Source organism: Sturnira hondurensis, unplaced genomic scaffold, assembly GCF_014824575.4.
Source record: "Sturnira hondurensis isolate 20B ecotype Veracruz unplaced genomic scaffold, ASM1482457v3 Scaffold0022707, whole genome shotgun sequence".
Lineage (NCBI taxonomy): Eukaryota > Metazoa > Chordata > Mammalia > Chiroptera > Phyllostomidae > Sturnira > Sturnira hondurensis.
The window spans coordinates 2,632,857-2,648,239 of NW_028095338.1; the positions used below are offsets into that span (position 1 = coordinate 2,632,857).

The following is a 15,383-nucleotide window of genomic DNA, read 5'->3' on the forward strand; positions in this document are numbered from 1 at the left end:
TCAGACTGCCTTGAAAGCCCTTGTTCTCCTCCTCTATTTTATGCCAGCCTTTCATTGATATAACTTTTGGCTATAAATTGCTTCTGTGCTAAATAATAATCTATTGATTGAATAGTCAAAATATCTCCCACCATATCCTCATAGAAATGACACTGCACAAAATGCCTTCCTCCTTCCAGTCGATATGTGCTTATAAACCTGACGCATAACCCCGCGGCTTGGTACCGAGTACTCTACTTTTTCATGAGGTGCTCAATATGCTGCCATTGAAACAGAGACTTTGTGGCCTTGCCTCCAAAGACAATGTCACACTGTTACTTCCACTGAATCCTCATTGCTCCTCAGAAATACAGTGATGTTTGATAGTGTGGGAGGGGTAGTATTAAGATTCAATATTTATTGTACACCTATGCTTATTCATTACTTTTGAATGATTTTACTTAATCCTAGTAATAATTCTGACTGCTAGAGAGTTTTGCCTATTTACAAACACAGAAAATGAGTTTTGGAAACTGAAGTAACCTGATCAGTGGTCAACGTCAGAATTTTAAGTAAGACCTATGACTCAGGTTCTTCTAACAAAGCAAGTTGCTCTAATTTTCCTGTTACTAATCTATTAACATACCTAATGAATAACACTACAGTTCAGAAATGATGCAATATTTGTGAGAAAATATACTTATGCATGTATTTAGTTTTTTCCCTGCTTTAAGATTCCCAATTCCAAAAATAGAAAAATTGTGTATAGATTACCCATACTTGATAATAGTATAGAAAAAAATTCTAATAAAATTTAACATTGTGAAAACAGTAAGTTCTGAATAATGGAGGAGCTTTCTAAATGATGCCTAATTAAGGCATCATTTTTTAAATGAAAATTGAAGCAAGCAACCTACTGAACTTAGTAGAATTCCTATCAAAGTCAGAAATAAGACAAAACCTCAGCTGTCACTACTTCTAATCAGCATTATCTCCTAAGTCGTTGTCAATGTAATCAGACAAGCAAAATAAGAGTTATAACAATTGGAAAAGAATTTAAAATATGCTTATTTGCTCTTTGATATATGTATAGAAAATCAAAAAGACTAAGCAAAAAAATAGAAGGAATAGAAGGAGAGTCCAGCAGTACTGCAGGAAACAAAATCAATATTCGAAAATCTGTGTACTCTTATAATATCAGTAATAACTACTTAGAAAATATAGTATGAAAGATATATACCACTTAGAATACCTTCAAAGCTACAAAGTAATTAGGAATAAATCCAACAGAACAGTTTAAAGATAGTTATTTGGGAAATTAAAAAACAAAGAAAATCTCAAATATTATAAAGATGTCAGCGGTCCCTCAATTGATCTGCAAGTTTGATTCAATGTCAATAAAAAATCTAAGATGACACTGATACAGAAGAATAAAGATAATTTTCAATTTGTAAAAGTGAGAATCCTTGTCTTAGAAGCTCAATGCTCAGTAAAGATGAGAATAATGAAGGTAGTGTGGTTCGGAACAACAACTTTTGTGGTGCAGGACAAGAGGAGACAGAAAGCCCGATTCAGGCACTTGGATGTATAGAAACTTGATATATATCCGATGTATATCAAGAGAAGAGACAGACAATGATCTCCCTAATAAGAGAAGCTAGGGTAACTGATTATCTACACACACAAGGAGCTCTCCTTGGGTGTCTACTTCCACCCTTTCATGGTCCACTCACAGCGAGAATCCTGCTAAGGCGATTTAGTAAGAATCTCCTCACCCTTGATACCTGATCATCCTGGCTTGCCTTCAGCAATCATCTTACTAAGTTAATTTAGCAAGAATCCCTCCTACCCTTGATGTCTCCCTCCTCTTAGTAATTCTCTACCCCCTGACCTCCTCATTCTGTTTATTAGCTATAAATCCTCAACAGTCCTTGACATGTTCTGAGTTGAGTCCCATCCATGTTCCTTATCAAGTCAACCCATACTGTAATAGCCTTGATGAAAGTCTTCCTCACCATTTTAACAAGTGTCAAAACAATAGTTCCTTAATACAAATCAATTTGAAAAGACAAACAATTAAAACGTGTGAAACAGATGAACAGGAAACACAAAAGTAAACTCCTGACAATTCAGTATATAAAGAGATGCTAAAGGATCCTAGTATTCAGTAACATACAGAGTCAAATCACAAGAAGATACCATTTCAAACATTAAATTGACAATAAATACATTGTGGAAAGTCTGAAGTTTTCAAGTATCATCAAATATGTGGGGGAGATGTGAATTCTCTCCCGCTGTTGAGGAAAGTGTGACGAAACACAACAGGTGGATCGCATTTTGTTGTTACTCAGTAAAACTGCATATATGCAGGTCTATGACTTTTCTCCGTATGCAGCCCAATTTCTCACAGAGGCTCAGGAAGACAGTTAAGTCCCAATGCCTTGAGGTGTCCATTATACACAGTTAATTAATGTATCTTTTGTGCATGTGGAATGCACTATGTATTTGTACCATCCTTAAAAGGTAAGAGAAAATAGTCACTTAAATTGGTTTTCTGTGGGGCTTACTTGTCTAGTTGAGAAAAGATCAATGGTTCTGAATCTGCAACTACCTAACTGTCCCCCAAGGGCATTTAAGAAATGTGAGGGTAATGGGGCTATTTTTTGGTTGTCATTAATGACTGGAGCGCTGCTGCTGCTGACAAATAGCCCCCCGGGAGCCAGAAATGCTTCACAGACTACAATGCACAGGCAGCTTTCCCACAAAGAATTGTTCTGCTAGAAATGCCATCAGTGCCCATCTCAGCCCTGAACGCTCATGCACAGGCCTGCGGAGACATGGAGAAGGATGTACATGTAGCGCTGTCAGAGCAACAGCTGGGAAAAAAAGAAGTATCATTGTCAGAGAAAATGGATAGACAAGTAGCAGTAAGATGGCACAGTGAGTATGAATCCAATAGAAATACAAGTATTCAAATCAAGTTGGAAACAGAGAAGTTTCTGGTATTTTATCCTGATAATCGACAAAAGGTTTCAGTCCACTGTGAGTAGGACTCTTTGCATGGACTTTCAAAGGTTCCTTGGCAAGCAGTATGTGGGACCAGAAATGGTCAAGATTTCTCTCCAGTTCCTAGGGAGATTGAGAGGATGTCTCTTAGAATGTCTTGTCTTCAAACCTTTCTTCTATTTTTTATTTCAAGACATTCATTTATTCAACAGAAATTAGATTGAAGGAGAAGGCTATACACTGAGGGAAAAGAAAACCCTGCAAGTCTAGAGGTTATACCCAGAAGTCAAATTTAGTAACATTTTGATTATGTTTGCATGGACCAAAAGCACATATCAATGAATTAAAATGACAAACTACACACACACACAAAAATTAACCATGTAAATGTCTATCAGACAATTAACGAAAATCTTCCCTTTTTGTTAGGATATCATAGCAGTCCATAACTGACCCTTAAGCAGCCCTTACTAGATTAAATGGTCCTAATTTGGGTACCTTTCAAAGCACTTTTATAAACGTCATCTTACCTGATTCTCCCAGCTAGCCTAGTAATTGGTAGTAAAGATGTTCTTTCTTTACAAAGTTTCCTTGTCAATGGCAATGCTACCAGCCTTGTTGTGTGAGATCAGGAATGCCCCTGCTGGCCGACCGATTGGCTAATTTAAGGAGTTACAAAAGATAACCCTGAGTCCCTCCTCACCTGTGTACTAACTAAAATACTTTCATCAAATTTACTTGCCTGGGCCACGATCTGTCTGGGAAAGCAAAAGCAGTTCTTAGTGGAGGATTTCCCCTCTGTGCCGAATTACTCTGACTACTCCAAACCACTCCCCTTTAATTCTAATTTAATTTAGATTGCATGTACTCTCTCCAGTGGTGGGGCTTTATTCACTGGTGTTCTATCTTGTCTTTCAAATTAAGATTTTTACATTTGTAACACTAAATGTGTCATCTTTATAACTAATCTCTATAAATTTCTATATCCATATTTAAAAATTAACAGCACTAACTACAACCCTTAATTCAATTTAAGAGATTTTATGTACCCCGATTATGTCAATAATATGACAATCAAATGTCTTTCATCCATTCATCAAAGTGTCATTCTTTTAACACCCTGGTCTAATGAACCGATGTATCACAGTGTGACAGACGCGACTGGACTCGTGAGTGTGTTGCTGAACCACTGTGTCAGAGACTCTGTGGGCCAAAGCTGATGCTGTCGCTCCAACGGCAAATTAAATTGGACTCTACGGTTTTATTCTATTGAATTAGAGTAAATGTTTAGAGCTCTCTTAGTCTATCGGACAGAGATCATTGGCAGGTTTATAAGTATTTATATTCAGAAGTTGTCTTTATCACCAAATGGCCTTCAAGTTTTCAAAATCAAATGTAGGAAAAGTACTCAAATTGTAAAATAAATAAATAGTGGAGATGAGAATGCTTGTATATGCTGTATCCTTTCGTGGTGTTTCTCTGTTCCAAAAGAAAAATACAAATAGAGCCAAAAAGCCTTTACAGTTTGGTAGAAGAAGCCCTCTTCTAAATGATGACCTGTAAGCAATTAAGCATGTCGATTTAGAAGTTATTTAGAGTAATGAAAGTTAAAGTGACAGGATTCGATGGATTACTATGATTAAAAACTAGAAAAGAGAAAAATTGGTGAATGGAAGAGGGAGAGAAATATATAGTTATCATACACAAACAATGTGTCAGACACATTGTTACATAGTTCACCCACAATAAATCATTTAATTTTCACAAAAAAGTCATTAATTTAATAATTTTTCCTTGTCATTTAACAGATGAGCAAAGGTGCTGAGATGTTGATTAATTTTCCCCAAGCCACACAACAAACATTTTATTACTAAAATGTGAACTCTAAAGCCCTTGCTACTTCCTCTATACCCACGGGCCCTGCAAAAGAACAGAAAAGAAAACGGAGATTCCAAGAAAGCACCAAGAAAGCAAAAATGTCAGTGGAAGAAGGATAGCACTGCATCACGGAAACCAACTAACGTGCAATTCCAAGAGCGAGAGAGGGAGGAAATGGATTTCAGTGAAAAATCCACCTTTATGTTTTTGGTATTGAGTCTATAATAGACCATCAAGTATGTTCTATACTACAGGAATGCCGCAAAAAAACAATGATGTGTTGAGACTATAGCATGCTGCCTAGAAAAATCACTTGTATCAGTCTAGAAAATAGGTAGATTATTTAAAATTGTACACAATTTAATATTGGGGAACATGATGAAGAGGAGAGAGCATGTAAAGACTAGTCAGTGAGTGGAACTAATAGGCAGTGTATTGCTGGGTAATGTTTAACCACATGGGCCTTGGAACCAGGATGACTAGGTTTAAATCTTCACTCAGTACCTGCGTGACCTTGGCTAAGTTGCTTAACTTTTCTACACATCAGCTTCCATACCATTAAGATGGAAATAATGCTTGTACTTAACCTGCTAGGGTTGTTATGACAGGAGTAAATGAGTTAATATATGTAGAGCAATTCAGACAATGTCTGAGACATAGTCTTATTTCAGGATTCATTAGCCTTTAGAAAGTTGGACAGTTCATAGTGCAGGAAAGGAGAAAGTTTAAGAAATCTTGAAGAGTACAGACTCAAGAGAAAAGAATAAGGTAGTAAAGACTAGCAGGAGTGTTTAACTTTTGCATGTCTCTGGGCCATGCTGGAAGACGAAGAGTTTTCCTAGACCTGGACATTAAATAGACAAACACTAACAAAAACGGGAAAGCAAACAAAAAGGTTTTAAGTAAATTTATGATTTTCTGTTGGGCTGCATGCAGGCAGTCTGCACACCATGGGCTGGACACCCCTGACATGAGAGCACGTTTGTAGACAAGGGGGGAAGGAGAGATTCAGGAAAGATAAATGAAAACAGGAAAAGGCCATGGGAAAGATGAGCACATTTGGAAGAACTGGCCTTAAAAAAGAGGAAGGATGCCAGTTCTGACACAAAAGGAAATGGAGAGCAGATGAGGACAAAGAGCAGATTTTCAGGAAGTAACAGATGAGACCACAAAGGTCTCATTCCAAATAATGACCTTGGTGTCTTTATTAGAGAAAGAAAAGGTAGAAGTGAGAACTTAGGGGAATAATAAAAATGTTAGAAAAATAATTCTTGAAAGTATGGAAAGATAGTCACTAACGATAAATAAAATGTACAGCTAATACCTGTGGGGTGTGGGCTAATTCGAGTGGACTCAAGTACCACTTTTTAATGCCTTCCACAACACAGACCAGAGCCTATAAAACAGCTTGTAGCAAGCAAGGAAACACAGAGAGGGATCTGGTGAGAGCACATTTCACCGCCAACCAAGCTGTACCCAGAATTGCTGAAGGACATCCTGTGCCTCTAATCAAACCAGCTTTTCCATGAGCTGTGGTCAATCAAAACCAACAAAAACCACTTCTGACGTAATTTTATTACCTGTGTAGTTTTCCATTTTAACTGATTGTTAGTACAACTGCATACCGGAAAAATAGCTGACTTTTCTTCTTAAATCTTGTGATGTTAAAAATCTATGTGATTTTAAATAATAGACAGGTTTCGGGTGAAATATGGCAAACTAGACATACACATTTTTTTCTAGTCCTTTCTGAAAATCCCTGACATAAAAGAACAAGACAGCCATAAAGGCACAAGGACAGAAAGAATGGAAGATGAAATGACAGCACAGAGAAATTTATTTTGAAATAGGAAAAGAGGAGAGTGAGTTCCAACTGACTTCACAGAAGAAAAGAATTCAACAAGAAGCAAAGTGAGGCTGGGCCCAGAACCTCAGAAACATTGAGAAATTGAAGGTGCCCCGCCCTCTGAATGCAGCAGGTAAAGAGTGAACCTAAAACTAAGGGAATTACTTGTAAGTTTATTTAGGAAAGAATTAGAACCCCAGATCTTGCTCCCAAGGCAATGCAGCAAGGCAACCATCCCAAATGGTAACTAGAAATCTACCCCTTGGGGAAATTGAACCTGAGAGACCCCAATCCATGGACAGAAAGCACAAACAAAGGCTGGAGTGAAGTACGGTGCTGCAGTCAGATGTTCACACCATTCCAGCCCCGCTCCGGCCCCGCTCCGGCCCCGCTCCGGCCCCGCTCCGACCCCATACACACAGCCAGGAATACCTGCCACCCTTCCCACCTCTAAGCATGAACTGACAAAACAAACCACCCAAGAGAAATGACCGATAGACAAGCCCCACATACACACACAGGGCTTCCGAACAGGTTTTTGTGTTTCCACTTTTCAGTATAACATTATATAATATTTCATTTCTATTATGGAAGGGTAGAAAGTTTGTTCTGTCCCACTAATGCATTCCCAGTACTTAGAATAGTGCCAGGTACATATTACATACTCTGAAAATATTTGATGAATGAATTAAATGCATTTAAAACCTGTGGTCTCTCATGAAGACTGAGGAACATCAAAAATGCAGTCTTTATATTTGTAGAGTGTTGCTTCCAGTCAGTTATTGACAAAGCATGTCTCCTTAACATCACACTTTGCAGCTAAATCCCACTTCATTGCACCTCAATTTTAAACACAAAGTTTACAATAGTCGATTTCTTTAAATGGCTGGTATTAATTTTTATTCTGTTAGGGAAAATAGGTGGATTATATCATTTTATATTTATATGCAACTATTCTTAAATGAAAGCACAAGAGGTCTTCATTTAGAAAATGAGCCAGATTACAGAAGCCAGAAGAAACAAGCTAGATGGGCCCTCTAGTGGCCTTGAAGAGCTAGTAACACTCCCGAAATAGCTGACATTCTAAGGAAACAAGTAAATACATCCTTCTATGTGGAATACAAAGAACAAAATAAATGAACAAATGAAATAGAAACAGACTCATAGATACAGTTGGGCGGAGTGAAAATGGTGAAGGGATTAAGAAGTAATTACAAAATAATCACAAGGACGTGAAATACAGCACAGGAAATACAGTGAATAATAGTGTAATGACTATGTATGGTGCCAGGTGGGTACTGAAAATATCAGGGAACACTTTATAAAGTACATGATCATCCAGCTACTATGCTGTACCCCCTAAAACTAACACAAAATAATATTGAATGTAAACAATAATCAAAAAATGTTTAAAAAAGCAAACCACCAATAAGCACAGTCCTTCCAAAGCTATAGATTCGGGAAAAGACACACCTAGCTGCAGATACTGAAATGACCTCTCCACAGGACTACACAGTAATCAGGGGAAGAAAAGAAAACATCAGCAAGTGTCACAGGTTGAGATGTGAAACATCATCAGTGGCGATAACCGAGTAACTGTGCTCCCACCCTCCCTCCTGACCGCCTTCTGCTCATCCCCCATCACCTCAGCTGGCCCTGAAATGCGCAGGGTCCCGCGTGCACGCCATGCCCCACAGGGGCTGCAGTGCCCAGCACCCGCTGGGCCAGGGCAAGGGTGCTAAGGAGGTTTCCCATCATCTGTATCAATATTTAGAAGTTATAGTCAAGTTCACAAACCGTGCAATAAAATGTTTTCTTCCTTCCTACAGCAACAAATGTTTTTTAAAGTTTGTGTGAAGCTATAATTTTTTTATGACTGGATATAAACAAAATACCACAGGCAACTAAATGTAAATATTATCACATATCTGAGTATTCTGTGATGAATTATTTGAATTAATATCCACAGTGCCATCTCTAAGTCACGCATTTTAATCATTCTGTAACAATTATTTTGTTTTTTCCTACATTTTAGTAAAGTCAAGAATCATGCCATTATAATCTAAATTGGCACACAATTGTGTTTTATTGACAGAAATGTCAAATTAGACTACTTTTTGCAAGTCGCTCTTAGACAGTTTCTTACTATTTTCAACTTGGAAAACTTCATTGTGTGGAAGCAGTAGCAATAGGAATTATCAAAGAAAACCTTACAGCAATACTTGGGCTGAGAAATGGACCACAAATTTTACATGTCATGCTCGGTCACTGTAATGGGTCACCTGGCTTATCTGTGTCATGGACAATATTTTGATTTTATTACTAAAATCACTATCATTTATATTACAATACCTACTATCTCTTAAAGTGATATCTAGGCCCATATGATATTTCTTAAGTTCTATTTCTTTCCATTTTTAGTGCAATATAAAGAGAAAACTGAAGAGAACAGTATTTTTGCTCAATTTATTTAAATCTCTCTTCATTCAAAATTATACCTTCAACCAAAACAGCCAGGAAATAGCCCCGATAAAGAACCAGCGTCAGGGCTCAGTCTTCAGGCCCAGAAGAAGGCGGTCATTCCAGTACCCACTCCTCTGCCTTCCGCTGGGCTTCTAATTCCTGGAGGTATTTCCAGAAGCCAAGCTTCCTCCCACCTCTCATTACTAGTGGTTTACCTACCACTATCTGTACAATTCCACAGTTGCTTCTATTCAGATTAAGGAGATTGTGCCGCTGGCCTCCAGCACTGATGTCAGGAATCACAATGCCATTTGGCTTCCAGTTCCCTTATATGTGACCGCTTGATTATTCTCAGAGCTTTTAGAACATTCGTTTCCCAGATACATGCCTGGCTCTTCTTCTTCATTATCCAGTTACCCACCTGTCTCTTAAGGGAACTTTCTTGATTGGTCAAGCAAAGAAGATCCTACATGTCACTCCCATGTCATCAAGTTTTATTGTCATCAGAGTATTGATTGCCCCCTGATATTTTCTTGTGTTAGTCTTTTCTATACTGCCTCTTTCTGCTGAATAAACTATGAACTCCACAGGAATGTGTTTGCTTCTGAGTCCCCAGTGCCTAGGACAGTGAGCAGCTATCAATAAATGTCTATGGACTCTGAGAATGAAAGCCTGCCTATTAGCACCACTACCAGAAGTACAGCAAGAATGGCCTTTTGATTGATATTCCTAAATTATGTAAAACAGAATCGTGTCTGGGACACCAATGTTGTCAGATTGCTTATATTTACTTCAGACATGTCTTCTGGCCACAGTGAATCATAAAGCTTTAAAAATAAAACCATACTGGAAATATTGAGGGGAACATTATGTAAAGTATATGATTGTCTACCAACTAAGCTGGACCCTTGAAACCAATACAAAATAAAATTGAAAGACAAATAAAGAATTTTTTTAAATGAGACAAAAACCTAAAATCAAACTTTTGAGCAGTTCAAATTATTTGTCCTCAGAAAGCAATGCCCTTGGGCCAGTTTGTCTTCTTCCCTATAAAAAATTAAAATGTATTAAGTTAAGAGTTAATGTCATCATTTTGATTCTAGCAGAGCAATGAAATGAAGAATGCAATTAGGCAAGGTGTGTAAGACACAGCCTTCAGCATCGGGGGGGCCTCGACCCTAATCCGGACTTGGCCATTTAGGGTCTGAGTGTCCTTGGGTTCGTTATTTAACCCTCTCTGAACCACAGCGTCCTAATGATAGTACTACTTGTCTCTTCAGCTATTATCAGGATCAAATGAGATCATTCATCTAAATTTTAGGTGTAATCCTTGAGCATTAAATAAATATTAGCTGTGATTATTATAAGAAATTATCTATTTGAACATTTCCATATTCTTAGCAAAATTTTAGCTGAAAGTATCATTCATTACATTGCATGGAATAATTCTCCATTTCAACTTAGAGCAAACACAAATTGCCTCTTCAAATGCACTTGGATTTTTTTCCTTAATCAATTGAAGAAGTAGATGACCAATCATGGTTTCTTCCCAGAAGGAAATTCACATCATTTTCCATAGTGACCTTTTTCCAGATACCTTTTTTCTACTACTTTTCCCCTTGGTTGGTTTTCCTTTTGGTTTTATTTTTAACTGTCCTCTTTTATATTGCTTTTAACATTGTAGCTTGTGACTCTGTCATTTATGAGCTGGGTGACCCTGGTGAGGTTAATTATCACCTAGAGCTCCACTTTCTTTTTTTAAAATATATTTTATTAATTATACCATTACAGTTGTTGTTCTATTCCCCCCTTCATTCCCCTCTACCTTGCACACCCCTTCCCCTGCCATTCCCCCCTCTTTAGTTTATGACCACGTGTCTCAAGTTCTTTAGATTCTATATTTCCCCTACTATTCTTGCCCTCCCCCTATCTATTTTCTACCTACTGTCTATGCTATTTTCTGTACCTTCTCCCCCCTTCTCCTCCTCCCACTCCCCTGTTGCTAACCCTCCATGTGTTCTTCATTTCTATGGTTCCACTCCTGATCTAGCTGTCCTCTTGGTTTGCTTTTGTTTTAGGTGTGGTTGTTAATAACTGTGAGTTTGCTGTCCTTTCACTGTTCATATTTTTCATCTTCTTTTTCTTATATAAGTCCCTTTAGCATTTCATATAATAAGGGCTTGGTGATGATGAACTCCTTGAACTTGACCTTATCTGAGAAGCACTTTATCTGTCCTTCCATTCTAAATGAAAGTTTTGCTGGATAAAGCAATCTTGGCTGTAGGTCTTTGGATTTCATGACTTGGAATACTTCTTTCCAGCCCCTTCTTGCCTGTAAGGTCTCTTTTGAGAAATCCACTGACAGTCTGATGGGAACTCCTTTGTAGATGACTGTCCCCTTATCTCTTGCTGCTTCTAGGATTCTCTCCTTCATGAAGGAACACACCAAGGCACATCATAATTACATTGCCCAAGATTAAAATGAAGGAGAACTCCACTTTCTGAATCTGTCAAATGGGAATTGTTGTGGACACCAATGACACTGCTATCCTAGCATCCTTTTTAATACTCTGTTCTGCATCCATATCCCCTTGGGGCCATATAAGGGATCCAACCCTCTAAGGGCTTAGATTAGTCTAGAAGTAGACATCTAATTCAAGCTGGACCAAGAAGACCCTTGCCCAGAATTCTGGACTTAAGACTGAAAGAGTCAGGTCAATTTCGTAGCTGAAATTATAGGACATAAACCTCAGTAGCTGCTAGTGTCCACATTACCCACTAACGTTGCAGTTGGTCCGCGGTGACGAAAAGAATGCAAGGAGGAGAAGAGCGGGTCCTAATGGTTCCGATGGTCTCTAAGCTCTTGCTCTTCCTGTAGCTTGGCTGTCCCCTTAGACATCCCACTGTCTTTCCAATAAATTCTTCTTTTTGCACACATAATTTGAATTTGATTTCCATCACTAGAAACTGGAATATTTCTAACACTAAGAAAACAAATGCTACTTTGAACAGTTGATGTAAAAAGTAAATGAGATAAAATATTTAAGTGCCTAGCATGTAACCTGGCATATAACACCTGTTCAAGTAATGATACCTATGAACATCATTTAGAAGATGGGAATACACATTCTAAGTGAATTAATTAATAAACATAATTTTGACAGCTTACAGATCTTCTTCTTACAGTTTAAAAATCATGCAAAGGGATTATTTGGTTTTAGATTGTCAAAGAGTTGCAAAACAAGAGAAATGCTCTGATTAATTTTGCTACAGGTTATCGTATAAATCTAAGTGACTCTTGCATGGTTAAACAATCTCAGAGGATAGTGAAGCCTCAGATTCAATAACCCACAATTTCTTGCTTAATTCACTAGGTTAGAGTAAGCATAGGGAGAGAAAGTAGAAAAATGCAGACTTGCATTTTCCTTAAGTAAGGAAAATGTCAGGAGTAAGTCTGACCCATTTAAGGGTACAAAATACTGACTTGGCGGTCTTCAGATAAAGAATCCAGTTAGTAAAAAGAAAATGGAATTACCATACCTGCAGAGACACCACACTGACATTGTCAAAATGGATGTGTCCATTAGGCTCTGTGACAGCTGGATTTGCATAGCATGTCACACCATTGATGGCCGGCAACGGTTTAGGTTGATGAGTTTTTTCTTGAGAAGGACCAAAGTCATCATTACTAAAGTGGGTATGATCATTCTACATGGGAACATTAAAAAGGCAAAAAGAAGTTATAAGAAGGAAAAAAGATGGCTCATGCAAACAAGTAAGACGGAGTTTAGTGTTTATAAGAAAAAAACCTTATGCCTCTTCTGTGTGTACTCTAATCTTTTTAGATTTACAATTTTTTCTCCCTTTAATTGTATCCTCATTCGTTAGAGTCTATTGCATCTCTTTGTTCAGGTTAGGGTACATGTAACTTCTCATTTTGTTGAATATGAATGAAATATATCTGTTATTCAATGTTAAATTGTCAGTACTTACTCCAAACTCTACAGTATAAATCTAGTGTTTCTCTTGACCAAATATATTTAATGTATTGACTTTTCTCTGCACTTACATTCACAAATCTAACATATTAACAATCCATGGAATCTTTTATTTGCCTATATAAAGAAGCTTTGTCAAGTAAAATACCAAATATCAATAAACTCTATTTACCTCTCCATATGTCTTTAATAACATCTTAAGTGTTCTTTCAAAAAAGAAAAGTAGATAAAAGCCACCAAACACAGCAACTGCCTTCTCAACATAGTTGTCAACTTTGGGATTAAATCCAAATGCCTGGGGAGAGAAAAAAAGGGAATTCAGTTAAAACCAAGTAATATAACTTCATTTCTAGGAGACAATACCAAAGTTTCTCAGTATCCAATTTTCACCACAGTTCTACGTCCATCTTTACATCCAGGTAGTACTGGGAACTTAATGACCAAAATTACAAAACAAAAACCCTGAAAGTCAAGTAAGCCAGCTCTCAGAGATGTTTCAGAAATCTCCTAACTAGATGGTACCTGGTAAATAAAACTGTGGATATCTTATATTGTTTCTTAGTTCTAACACCTGCAGCAATAAATGCCTTGAGAGAGGGAAGTTTAGTAGTAAAGAAGCAACGATGAATGCCTCATTTGCAAGATAATATTAGATCTAGGTAATGAAGATAAATGAGACTATTTACTTTCTCCAAAAGTAATATATTTGTTTACTACACCCCGAGTCAAATTTTTAAAGCAAATATGGCAAGCCACCTGGATTTCTGTTTTCCCAAGAGAAATCCTCTTGAACCCAGTGAATCCTGATAAGTCCTAACAAGATTAAATAAATGAAAAACCGGCCCGAGAATAAAGAGGAGAAGACTTAGGATACCAAGTGTGTGCACACACACACACAAAATGGTGAGAATGACTAGAGGACAGAGGACAACATCTGGAGTTTGAAATTATAAAGAGTAAAGATATCCCTAACAGACAAGAAACACAAACTTAAAATAAGTAAAATAGAGGAGAAAGCTTTACACCATTCCAGACACGGTGAATCTTCCCTCTGAACAGCCACCTAGGATAGAGGATGCCCAGGTTCTGGTTCTACGCCTGCCCCTGGGCAGAGCTCAGGGCCCATCTTCATCTGAGTGACTTCTCTGTGCTTTTTCATTCAGTGCAAAAAAGGGAACAAATGTCTGCTTTATAGATGTAACACAGAGGCTATGAAAATAGAATGAAAAAAGAATTTTGCCAAAAAAAGAAAATAACTATGTGTGGAAATGTATCTATCTATGGTAATACTACAAAGACAAATTCTTCAGTACTTATATAATCCTCTGATCACATCTATAATTCCTTAATTATCACAGACAGGCAAAAGAAAATCCATAAATGCTGTTGAGGAAGTTTCTTATTTTTCCTAAGAAATGTCTTATGTACTACTAAAAATGGAAAACCTCAAAATCATAAATGTGAATCTCCAGACCACACACAGTATTAGTTTTTTAACTTTAATTTGACCCAAGTGAGTTGATCAGATGAGTTAATATATACACATATAATATTATATTAATATGGTACATGTATAATATAACATATAAAATCTTCTAATCAGAAAATCTGTAGTGCCATTCTAGTTTTGTTCTAGCTCATTGTATGGCTAATGTAATTCCCCTGGATTTGTTTCTCAGCTCTACAGTTGAGATGGCCTTCCTAGTTCCTTTTTAGATATGATGATAACAACAACAATAATAAATCTATGACTCCAAAAAGTTATACCCTCAATTTCATATTTGGTTTTCTTTTAGAAAACTAAAAGAAGCTTTAGGTATAATTTTCTAAAAGTTATAAGATGAGGGTAATACCCTGAACCGCTATTTTTCTCTTTGCTTGAGGCTCACCACCCCCCTTTTGCGTACACACTGAGGGTGAGGGGGGACACAGCCCATGTGGGTGTTCTCCCAGCTCCCCTTTGTGGGGTCCTCCCCTTCTTCTTTCTCTCTCCCCTCTCTTTCCTCTCAATTATTCTCCTTCCTCTTTCTCTCTCCCTTATATGGCCATAATATAGATTTAAAACAAAAGATATATTGTGTTTGTTGATTAACTGAATACTACACTACAGTCAATGTCAGATCAATAATACATTTTATAAAAGGAAACAAAAACTGATGTTTTTTCATTGGCCCTCAATTGATCTTTTTCCAGAATAAAAGTTTAAAAAATGA

At 37.3% G+C, this 15,383-nt stretch overlaps 1 protein-coding gene across 1 annotated transcript in view; it reads right to left on the reverse strand.

Annotated features, from left to right (window-relative positions):
• The window catches only part of SLC39A8 (solute carrier family 39 member 8), a 69,220-nt gene that overhangs the window by 21,707 nt on the left and 32,130 nt on the right, over positions 1-15,383 (reverse strand). The window contains exons 5-6 of the mRNA XM_037036263.1: positions 13,343-13,465; positions 12,713-12,880 (exon numbers count right to left, since the gene is read on the reverse strand). Of these exons, the coding sequence (XP_036892158.1) occupies positions 12,713-12,880; positions 13,343-13,465 (291 nt within the window). The remainder of the gene's footprint in view (positions 1-12,712; positions 12,881-13,342; positions 13,466-15,383) is intronic.